The sequence below is a fragment of the Vanellus vanellus genome (genome assembly GCF_965231255.1).
Source record: "Vanellus vanellus genome assembly, chromosome: 12".
In the NCBI taxonomy this organism is placed as follows: domain Eukaryota; kingdom Metazoa; phylum Chordata; class Aves; order Charadriiformes; family Charadriidae; genus Vanellus; species Vanellus vanellus.
This window is the reverse complement of record NC_138917.1, coordinates 10,767,677-10,780,032: the sequence shown is the minus strand read 5'-3', so window position 1 is coordinate 10,780,032 and position 12,356 is coordinate 10,767,677. Positions and strand designations below refer to the sequence as shown.

At 43.5% G+C, this 12,356-nt stretch overlaps 1 protein-coding gene across 1 annotated transcript in view; it reads right to left on the bottom strand.

Annotated features, from left to right (window-relative positions):
* Nucleotides 1–11,929, bottom strand: part of SPG7 (SPG7 matrix AAA peptidase subunit, paraplegin) — a 33,451-nt gene extending 21,522 nt beyond the window's left edge. Inside the window, exons 1-5 of the mRNA XM_082489427.1 lie at nt 11,762–11,929; nt 10,157–10,259; nt 8,726–8,815; nt 3,657–3,907; nt 2,506–2,645 (exon numbers count right to left, since the gene is read on the bottom strand). Coding sequence (XP_082345553.1) covers nt 2,506–2,645; nt 3,657–3,907; nt 8,726–8,815; nt 10,157–10,259; nt 11,762–11,899 — 722 coding nt within the window. The 5' untranslated portion in view covers nt 11,900–11,929. The remainder of the gene's footprint in view (nt 1–2,505; nt 2,646–3,656; nt 3,908–8,725; nt 8,816–10,156; nt 10,260–11,761) is intronic.
* Nucleotides 11,930–12,356: the final 427 nt, after the last annotated feature.

The window sequence follows — 12,356 nt, the reverse complement described above, 5'->3', positions numbered from 1 at the left end:
CCAAAACCCCCAACAATTACATAACCTAAAAAGTTAAACAGAGGACACTGGCAAATACTGCTTACAGCTGTGGAAGAAATTCAACCTCACCATCCCCTTCAGAGGCATTTCTGCTCATAAAACAAATAGGACCTTCAGGCAGTTAAATCACACCGGGAGTAGAATCCAGTGGGGCTGGCAGTCCACCCAAAGGAAGCTCACTGCAGAAGACCTGCGTCCAGCAACACTAGGGAGATTCCAACTCCCCTAATCCTGGCAGAAATCCCACTGCGGGTCTCCCATTAAGAGGTTGTTCCACTGAGTCTGGTTGGCCCTCCCTGGTCAAGTCTCTCAGAAGTCCTTTACGTCAGAAGGAAGTGCTACAGCAACCAACACCATCAATTTTCTAGTTCCTTTGCAATACCAACTGCATTAGGAGGGAAGTATGGAGCGGAGATGACACTGCAGGTCTAATACAGTTACGAGACAAAAACATCGAAGACAAATATCCTGTGAGCACTAAACAAAGGATGCTTTCAATAGGAGGAAAAATGATCATGTCAGATGACAGGTTGGTGTTTGTGGGACCCTGTTCTGCTTCACATGCCTGTGAAATCATCTGGTCTCACCACACTTCTGTGTCTTATCTTTAAACTCGGAACGTGTATTCTATCTCTCACAGAGGGATGATTTCCTGAAGCAAAGGGACCAGCATGTGCTGTATACCCAGCTGCATTTGTTCCTTCTCGGTGAGAGATCCTAGGCAATACTGGAAACTGAAAGTCACCTTCAATTTGTCAACCATGCAAATAGGATTAATTCTGAAACACATCAAGTGCCCACATCTCAGAGTAAACTGAACCCAAGCTGTAAGCACTCTGCACCTCACAGGTTCAAACTTCAGACTGAGACTCTGAAATCTGCAGACATTTATCAAGTCTCCTAAGAGTCTTCATACCCTATAATATCTCTTAAAAAAATAATCTCTTTTCAGGGGCAGGGGAAGCAGCTTGTGTTTGTGGCTGACTGTTCAGTCTACTTGTCCTGTTATACACAGGTTTGAAAAAATTGGCAAGTTCTGAATTTCAATTAAAGGTCTCATACTGTATGATCAATTAAAAAAGTTTACCTTCATATAAACCATGCATTAAAAACATGCAAATATTGTTCAGAGGACAAGTAACTAGACAAAATCCAGTCTAGGTATCTGTTTGTATACAAACGACTATTTTTCCCCCCACATTTTGGTAAGGTGTCTGGGAGGAAGAATTACACACACTAGCCATCCCCACCTCCAGTGGGGAAAGCCACTGTACTCCAAACCCTATGAGCTACTAAAAGCAGATGACGCGCTCTGCATGGTGCACAATCAGGTGATCAGGCCATCTTGGCAGATAACCGTAACATCATTCTATCTGTTGTTAGGAATTGGGATTTCTTTACTTAGCAGACAGGACTTCTGCACTATACCTCTCTGTTAGTACTTTAGAATAAGCAGTTAGTTGAAAGCTCTCCAAATGCTGGACTCTTTCCCCACACTTCTGGAAAGCATCTTTCTACAGCAGCGTAACAGCCATCAGTGATAGCAGTGGACTTGTTTAATAGCCCAGTGAGTAAGCTTCACAGGTCTGTTTTGTACTCTGGACCCCATAAATCCTCTTTTTCAAAAATAAGCTGCTGGTCTTAACAGAAGACAGAAATCAGCCACATCAGCAGCTAATGACCGCAAAACATCAGTACATCATATGAAAACACAGAACAAAGCCTAGCCAGTGCCCTATAGTCTTTTGACAGATCTTCCCTCTTCTCACTCATTATAGCTTATTTCAGAATTAAAAGCTTTGAGTATTATTATTATTTTTTTTTTAAGCAAAGGATCTTGGTTTCAGGTAACAGACAAGGGCTGTAAGCTTAATAGAAGTACTCCTCTCACTGAGATTTTGTATGTGAGCATCAAAGCTGCTCTGCTCAGTATGTGGCTCACAGCTGGAGTGAGCACCAGCACAGGCTGTCCTCTGATCTACAGCTGTTGGAGAAGCAGGCCAAAACCAGGTGTTTATTTTTACAGACCGAACAACCACCGCGGGACTTCCTTGAAGCATTTTAACAGGGGAAGGCTTGCTGCACCATGAGCATTCTCCACAGATCAGGGTGTAACATCACTTGTTGAGTCAGGATTTCTATCACACCCTGCACTTGAATAATTCATTATAAGGACAAAAAGTGCTTAGCTGTGCAAGAACACGCAGCAACTCACACAGACTTTCCTCACACTTGCTAACACTGACCTGAAACATTTTGGTCTGCTGCATGCAGACATCTCCTTGGGAGCCTTACTTTTAAAACATTAAAGGTACATCTAGATCATGCCTATTTCTGAAAGATGGACTAACTGCTCCAAAACTGGGACCACTTTTTTGTTCTATATTTATAACAACAACATTTAGTTGAAAGGGACTTTCCTCTCCAAGTGAAGGATGTTGTCACCAATATAAGATCAACAGTAAGCACAAATTTACATCATACTTTCCATAAAAGCCAGGATGTTTGTAGGAAACGGGGATTCTCTCTTTCTCATCAATATTCAGCTCATCCTCCGCAGCTCTCAGCTTCTCTTCAAACTTGTCAATGTTTGCCACCCGCATTGTGTACAACAGGGTAACGTTCTGGGGACATGCAATCAAAAGCAGCATATAAGTAATGAAGTATAAAGATACAGCAATGCACAATACTGACAACTCAGATAAAAGTTAGCCTTATGTTACATCCTTTTATACTACAGGAATAAGTCAGGAGCAGATAACTGACATGAGGGCTCCAAATGAAGTTAGGAACACCTCTAGTCTTTCAGCACCTTATGAAAGCATAAAAGTCAAGAACTAAGTCTCAGCTCTCTAGAAGCAAGGAGATGCAACAACTTTGTAGGCAAGCTAGAGGATGGCGTTAGTATTATAAACCCAGTTACACTGACACCTTGGGCTCAGATAAAATTTTGTACTATATATGGAAAACCACGTAATTGGGAAGGAGGTGTCTTGTGCTCCACTCAGACTACTTCGATTTTGTTTCTCTGTCTTTGTCAGAAATTAATTTCATCCAGTGGTATGCAAGTGGATCATAAGTCACTGAACAAAATGAGATGTATTTTCCATAACAACATGGAACAGTATTTTAACCTCTCAAGCCAGTTTGTAATGATTCTTAGTGGCAACTCCTGAAGTAAGCATGTGATCAAACTTTGCTTTGTTTCCATTTTGTAAGATTTAGTAACGAAGTCTGATGGAGTTTGGCAGAACACCTGAAACTAAAATCCAAATAGGAGAAAAATTTTGAAACAAGATCTAGTATTAAGAGTTTACAGTCTTCTAGACGCCTTCTCACATATCACACAGAGCTAGCAAGAAAAAAAACAACTGAATTTTCCCATTTTTTTTTAGACACACTTAGGATTTTCTTCCAGGCCATTATTAATGATTTTTACAATTTAAAATAAAAGTCTTAGTTTCTAGGTTGATATGAGTAACAAAAGTCTCCTGAACTTCAAATACAAAAAAAGAGAAAAACTAACGAAGAGCAAATTTACCAGCTAGTGTTTTACTGAACATATATTAATGAATTCAATTCTTTTCAACAGCATAATCTAAGATCATTCATGCCAATTGTAGAAAGTCACTCACAACTTGTCCATGTGGAGTTCCTCCTGGGTGCAGATAAATTTCTACAATATCGCTCTCTGGCACCACTTCAATTCTCTGGACCTCCCCCTTTGCTAGCATCTCATTCACAAAGTAGTTCCAGGAAATGTTGGTCCCTTCTCTGTTCTCGCTGACCGTGAATCGAAACATCAGCACTATGAAGGTTATGATGAGGAGCGCCCGTAAGCGTTCAAGATGCATCTGATTTTCCCTTTTCCTGCGTTTCTCATCCTCTTTAGGAAAAAAAAGAAAAAATCAGAGAAAAAAAAAAAAAAAGATACAAGCATGTAACCGCAGAGCTTTGTAACCCAAAGACAGGACAATTAAATGATAAAGATTAATACAACAGTACCTCCTGGGGTTTTTTTGTTGCATGTTCGGTTTCTCCTGAAGGACTAGGCTTAGAAGCAGTACCTAACTTGCACTGCACAGGCAATTTTCTGGCTTGGCTTACAAAAGAGGTTGTGTGACTTGCCCAAGGTTACGCAATTGAGTCAGTTTTTTGGATTGCATGACATTCCCAGACTTTTCTGGCTTCTAGACTGTCAGACCACCGGGCCTCAGCTGTACATATGAAACAGCACCAGGTCAAAAGCCTGGTTATGAAAGCACAAGCACTCAGATGTAAACTTAACAGTGGCTGGAAGGAGGCAAATTTTGTGTCCTGCTAGCCAGCAAAAAATCTGCTTGCATTACACTGTTGTGGCTATATTCAGCTGTTCCCCAATGCCCCAAAAGCCATGTAGTGAGGCACTGTGTACACAGATTACAGAGATGACAGAGGATCACCTCGTTTGCTTTAATTGTTTCTTCAATAAAAGGAGGAACTGAAGCATCAGTGAGCCAAAGCACCTCACTTCTAGAGGTTATTGATTGTGTACAAAGACAGACGGCAATCTCAGAAATATTTTGAAGAGCTCTGATCAGCATTTCCTGTTTTAAGGCAGTCTAATTCTGGTTCAGGAGCCTTCAGATGGTCATAGTCCTCTAGACTCATTACAGTCCCAACAAATGTCATTCTATTCTAAAATCTGAGAGACTAAAATCTCACTTGCCTGGCCTAATATGGATATATACCAAATAAAGCCATCACACCCTTGTTGCTAAAAAACAAAATCAAGAATGACTATAGCCCACTTCTACAAAACATGCCTCTACACAGCCTAGTCCTCAGGTTGTTGCTAATATATCCACTGGAAAAGATTAGGAGTCATAGTGTCACTGGCAAAATCGCATAACGCAGTATTATAAGAGATAATTGCTTCTTGGTGAGCTCCTGATCTGCTGGCATCCTGTATCACAAGACAACGCTTCTACTACCTAAGAAAATATCTGCATTTGCAGTAAATCTGAAATAGCACAGGAGACATGATATGCAGTTTACCTATGCATACAAATACACTGCAAATCAATCTCGCTGTCTTAGGAAAATTGCACAGCTTTTCTCCCATGCTTTACAACTAACCTCACGTTTAAAAAATTTGATAACGTGTCCAAATTAAGGACCTGTATCAAAGAGGGATTCCCATGCTAGATGTGCTTTCCCTCCCCTTTACCGCATTAGTGACATACTGAAGTGATGACATGAGAAAAAGGGATAGTTTACTTCAAGTATTTGCTACCAAACCTTTTTTTCAGACTCCCAACATTTTTTTGCAGTGCATAGGCAAATTTAAAATTCTGTGGTCTGCAAAGGACTGCCACAGCATAGTTCAATGTCAACTGCTAGCTAGTGTTTGAATTGTTAAGATGACAACAAATACCTCCTCCTTTTTCCAGTCATATGTGATGTTCTTGATATATAATTTAGCACTTGTTCTCGATATACGATTTAACATCAACAGCAATATGGCATACATAAATACTATTCTACACCCAGAAATAAATTAATTCTACAACACTGGACTGTTAGTGCATCTGCCTGCTGCAGCCCAGATTAGATTTATTTGCAAATTCATAACAAATGTTCTGACACTAGCATTTATCACTAGCCACCAATTAGACCCTACACACACTGCAACAAAACCAAGGGACAAACATATGACCCAGTCAGATGCTAAAAAAAGTACTCTGTCCTTCAGATACACAGCATCATTTTTCACTTGTTTCCTAGCTCTGCTCCACATTTAACAGGAAAGGCTTGTTCCTAAATAGAAACAATGCAGCTTTTCAGATAAGGTCATAATTTCAAAAGACAGTGACAAGCTCAGACACTGCGTCCAGCCCATCCACTTTGTTCTTCAATGCCATCTCCTCACTTCTGTGTTATCTGCTAGATCCAGCTTTATTAGAACAAAGCAATTCATCACAAAGCTGCATGATGACAACCACTGTAGTCTTATTAAAGAAAATTAAAATATAGTACGATAGAGGGCTTTAGTTTGGGCAATATCCTGAAAAGGTGAGCAAGTTATAAATAAAAGAAATCTATAGAGAAAATAAACGACTCTTAAAAAGTGAGTACTGACAGAAAGTCTGTCCATCTATTGCTATGCAAGTTCCCTGGAGATGTCAGAGTCAACTACTGCTAAAGCACTTTTCTGTATTAAATTTCAGACAAAGCGAGGAGGTATATAATATGTTCTAAAGCACACACAACTGAGGATACTATCACAAAAAGATCACCACAGCGTAAAAGCTGGCCATTAGATACCATGACATAAACAGCTTCCCCAGTTTCTAGAAATTGGACTTGTCTAGGACCTTTAACCTACAGCTGAATAATTTCAGGAAAAAACACCATTTCTAGAAAGCTAGAAGACAACACAAAGCTTTCCTCTACACTGCATTTAATTAAGGACAAAATCAATTTATTTCTAAGCTTATGTAAATTATTACTATCTTTACAGTATAACATTCATATTGCACCATAAGCTACCCCACAATATTCAGTAAATGAGAACCAGTAACTCAATGTGACACTTGCAAGCAACAGCTGTGGGAATACTTCCAGCTTTTTAGTCTCAAAAAGCTCCCATGAAGCAATGATTTGCCATTAACCCCAAATCTGAACTCTCCGATTAAAATCTTGCAAGGGCGGCAGTGACAGTTTGAAGAGTTCTTTTTAATAATTACTGTAGAGACAAGTATTCCCCTGGAGACATGGGGCAGCATTCCACCCCCCAAAGTCAAGCCATCCATTAATCACAGGAGAAGAGAGGCCACCGAATACGACATGTTACTGTTTACTAATTTTAAAAGCTACACTACTTCTTTAAGGAGCTGTGCTCAGTCACCCTGTGTGGTCTTGCAAACGCTGAGGGCCCCAACCTCTAAGTTCCAACTTCCTTAACAAGGACTCTGTGACACCTGCACTCGCATCCCATTGAAGACTTCAGCCCAGTTAAATGGATCAAACAGGCAAAGCCACTGCTCTTGCCTTAAAGAGATTGCATGTAATGACACAAGTCAGGCTAAAAGTCATCAGCAGCTGACTGCTTTTACTTCAAACGTTAGGTAGCCCAAGAGGACTCAACCACTGTGTTTAAGCACAACAAAGGAAAAGCCAAGCTATTACATCATCTGATGACACCTAGGTAAAAATTTATCATATAATTTATAAAATTGTATCACAATCTGTGTGACTTAAACGTGATGCTAAGTGCCTTCCAACTCACAGTACAAAAGTCTGGAGCCCGCCAACTACAGGAGGTTTATCCCTCACTCAAGGTGTCCAGGAAATAAGCAGCACAACAGATAGCCACATAAACTCTCTTAAGACATCACCAGCCTCTGCAAGCATCAACTAATGTCATAAAATGAAGAAAATGATCAGATCTTTGTTATGCTTCTGCAAGTGTTACTGACAAGACAGAGTAATGAGACCTTCACCTTGGCCACTTCTGAGATCTTCCTTAAACTGTCCCACCAGGCCCGTAGATACAAGGACGCGCCATCAGCTGTGGGACTTCACAGCTGAAGATCTACATCACAGAGTCTGAAAACATGCCTTACCCAGAGCCTAGAAAGTCTGCACGCACTTCAGTTCTTGGGAGGCTGGAGGGAAAGAGCATGTACTCACAAATGAGCAAAGAATTTTCTTTACAGAAGTGGAAGAGTCAAATTACACTTTTTAAATGGAATGCAGCTGTTGTCAATCTACAAATAGCACAAAGTTGACAACAATACCATGACTTGAAGAGACACCCACAAATCCACTCATATTTGAAAACATTTGGTGAAAACCTACCAGTACGAGATAACAGTGCCTCCTACAAGGATCAGAACACCGTCTATCAGGAGTTACGCCAAGTTTTTGTCTAGTACACTAAAGTTACTCCCCTTCACCCCCACCCCACATTAGCATCATTAAATTCCTAACTCCCTTAAGCTTAAGGTACAGAGAGGACACTCCTCTACGTCTCAACATAATCTGGCACACCACGTAGATCCCTAAGTTCTTGAACACATTTAGCGAGATAAAATTCATTTTCATCCTGTACAGCAGGATGCCTGGGGCTTAGGCAATATAGGACATGCAAAAAACAGTACCTGGGAAGACTGATTTTAAAAAAATAAGAAAACCTCTGAGCCAGTGCCATTATTAACACAGCTAAGAACCCTTTAAGGAATCTATTTTTAACTTGGAGCTCCGTAAATCACTAGAGACACATCCAAAATGAAGGCAAACAAAATAAGAACCCTCCCCCCAAACCCAGCTTAAACTTGCATTAACTAAATTCAGTTCTTTATTAAGCCAAAATGCTCTACAACAAAACCTATAAACCAAACCTCAGTAAATACTACTGTTCCACTTTGTAAAGTGGCAATACTACTACAAACACCAACGAAATTACTTGTACAGGATACAAAGCAGCACAGAGAGAGAATCAGTTTCATGACCCGTCTAAAGACTTAGTATTCCATCATTAAGCCAAAATACCCCTTCAAACTTGTTCTTAGCCACAGGGCTGTAGAGGTGGTAAGTCACAGGTACGGGTTTACAGTACTCAGAGACAGAAGCATTAAGGTGGATCTTCCATGCTGTCCACCCTTACCCCTCACACACACACAATTTGTTTCATTAAATTATCTTTTTGGCTCATACATACCCTCATCCTCCTGGGGAGATTTCTTTTTGAATCCTCCATTCTTCTGGTTATTCCTTTGAGAGCTTGAAGTAGTAAAATAGTAAGTGCTACCTGCAGGCAAGCAGAGTTAAGTAGTTACTACCAGAAGACTTCGGGAGATAGTGAGAGAGGGGGACTGGACAGCAGAAATACATGTGAGCTCCAAATGCAGAGAAAGCTAAGGTCTGCATCACCCAAGTGCACAGCTTCATCTGCGTGCCAAGGAAACAGGACAGCCAGAGGGAGCAATGGAAGGGACAGACTCCTTCAGTTTCCTTATGTAATATATATATTTTTTGACAATCCAATCAAAATATGGCTTTGTTCAGAGATCATTTTAATGTGGGAAAGAAAATAATTTGAAGCAATTTCTTCAGTGTTGAAATATGTACACATTTTCCAAGGCATAAAACTATAGTTAACATTGGTATGCTCAGTTAAGAATGGCCTCACACTAGGAACTGTAAATGCTTATGAAAGGAAATGCGTTTTAACTCCAGCACATACAGGTTTCTTAGTAAATGCTGTTAGGATACTCTAATAAAAGCCGAGAAAGTAAGGCTACAAACAGTAAGACTCACAGTTGCTGCTACAAAACAATAAGCAAAGGCTTTTTCACCAGAAAAATGCAAAAGGTTCAGAAGGAAAACTGAATTGAGGACAGCAGCTTCCATTTCCCATGGTCTTTTTTGAAGGCTCTGGAAAGAGGAGTAAGCCCAAAAACTGGACTGCTTGTCCCCTGATAGTTCTGCCAGGGGATTCACTGCCATTTGAGAGACTATGCACATAGTTTAATTCTAACTTAAAAAAAACCCAACACCTCTCAAAGGTAAAGCAGCCCAAGCTCACCAGCACTACACTGGCCACAATCGCCATGACCAGTTTTGTTCAAACCTCAAAAGGCATCAGCAAACTTGTCTTCCCAATTTGAAGGGGGTAGCATGAAGACTAATTGCCTTTGTTTTACATTTCTGTGCTTTTTGCTCTAAGAACTCAGGTAACATTTTCTAACATACCCTTTTAACTTGTTCCAATGCAAGGCTTTCAGCAAGGTCATACATTGTGATTTCTGACAAAGGTGAATGACATTTTCTTCTTAGGCTTTGCTAATGAGGCACAGAAAGATTGTCTACTTTAAAGCCTGCTAATTTTTAAATTAGCTTTTAGGTCTAATGACTCAAATGCTTACTTAATCACTATGAGCTCCTCACAGAAAGGTGCCATTGTTCATCCCTGCCACCACACAAAAACTTAGAACCCCTGTAAAAGGCACGAAGCTCCCAAAGCCAAGAATAGAATAGCTTTATTTCAGTTCCAGGAACACAGGCAGTAAAGGTAAGGAAAAGTCACCACTCTTACTAAACAATACCTTTTCCCCGTCCTCCACCTGTATGGTTGCTCTTCAGGACTCACCTAAGATATTCCAAAGCCTGACTGAATCTCGAATTGTGTGTTGTTTCACCAAGATTCTGCTGAGACCTTGATGTGTGGGGGAAAGTGTTTGTTGCAGAAGGCTCTGAGGGGAAGATAAAGAAAAAAAAAAAAGACAACTGTTGGAAAAGTACTGCGATTGCTTACCCTTTCTGTTTTCTGAGAGATTCAGATTTCTAAACATAAAAATATTGCGGGGAAGTTGAAGGACCATCAACTGGCAGACCTGAATATTATTTCCTGGTTGTGCTGTGAACTTGCCATGTGACTTTGAAGATGTTGTTTATAACCCAGTTTAAATAAAGGTTTAAATAGAAACTCAAAACACTTGAAAATTGAATCTTTTTCCTCCCTGCATCTCTGTTCTTCGCTTTAAAGATATGCTGGAAGTCATTTCTTAAAACGGTAAAGACACCTTCCCACAACAGGAGATCTTAAGGACTACTACTTTGTAACCCTGCTGCACAGCCGTAAGGACAACACAGCTATTTCCCCGTGGTAATTCAGCAGTAATCCTGCAATTTATACACCCATTTAAAGGCAGCTTCATAAAATTTGAACTGATATGAACTAATACCCTCGCTGAACACTAGTCTTGCCCCTTCTTCAGTGCATGATCCGTGTTTCACCACCCCTCTAATGCGCAGGCACAAATTTCTGTGCAGCAAACCAGACAGGGACACTGACTAGGCTGAAATCCCTCACCCTTTTTACCCTGCTTGCTGGGCAGCAACACAACAGCTTGTGCTGGCCCGAGATGGTAACCTCTTGGGATCAACACTTTCTAGAACAGAACCGTTTAGACTAGTTTAAACTGATCATAGAAAAACCTGGCATGATTCACAAAGCAGTCCCACAATTGTTCTTTCTCCATCACCTACTTGTACTGCCAGTGCTTTTACACTGCACTGAAGAACAACACAAGACAGTCTTAAATCATGCTGGAGGCCCAGTTTAAACAAGAACCTCGCCTTCTGCATCAAGGACTGCGTTGGAGAGCCCTGCAACATCAGCAGCACGGCAGGATGGGGAAAACACACCTGTGGCACACACCAATGGGGTGGGTGCTTATATCACAAGAGATGCAAAGAGCCACCACTAAAAAAGTTAGGGAAAAAACCCTTTAATCAACGTTTTCTTGCTTATGACAGACTAGTTGTTCTCTTTATACAGCATTTCCCCCAAGTTACTGCTATATGGTGGACCTTTGGGGTGGTCTAACCTGAGAAACCTTCTAAGGTAAGCCCTGTCTCGAAGCAAGAAGCCATTTAAACACCATAAGGGCTGACCCAGCTCTCCCCCGTTGGCCTTCCCTGCTGCTCCCGGCTGCGCAGGCAGAGCACCCCGCCGGGCCAGCTTCTCCCAGGGGTGACGCTGCCTGCCCCGGGGCGGCTCGGGAGGAGCGAGAGGCTCCGTGAAGCGGCGGCACCGCGCTGCCCCAGCGGGGCCTCCCCGCCCGGTGCGACCGGCGCCCCCCCGCCCGGTGCTGGGCACCGCTCTCCCCGCCGCGCACGGGGGGAGCGAGGCCCCGCCCCGAGGCCGGCCCGCCCCGCTCCGCTGGCCCCGCCGCCACCGCCACCCCGTTACCTGTAGGCCGCGTCCCGCGCCGAGGGGGCCGCCGCCGGGCCGCGAGTAAGCCCGGGCCCAGGCCGGAGCGGGCGGCGGGGCAGGCCGCCGCCAGCAGCTGCAGCGCCCCCGGAGGAGCAGCAACCGCAGCAGCGCCATGACCCGCCGGCCGTCCCGCTCCGCCTGGAGACCTCCGAGGGGCGGCGGCAGCTAGTGAGCTCCGAGGGACGGCTGAGGGGAGGGCCGCGCCAGCGGGCCGCCGCGCCGGGAGCCGGAGGCCTCAGCGGGGGCGGAAGTGCTCGATGAAGAGCGAGCGGCCATCTTGGAAAGGGGCCGGCAACAGTGGGACTGCCATACCTCAAGATGGCGGGCGCAACCGTTGGCCCCGCCCCCGGCTGCGGGCGGCGCGGGGGCTGCCGGGGCGGCCCGCGCCGTTACCGCGGCAACGGAGAATCCCGCCGCTCGGCCGCCGCCGGCCCCTCTCCTGAGCCTCGGCCCGGCCAGGGGCCCCGCAGCTCGGCCTCAGCCAGGCCCAGGGCCCGCCCAGCCGAGATCCCTGCGGCCCGGCCCCGGCCAGGCACGTCCTTCGGCTCTGCCTTGGCCAGGGCCCAGCCCA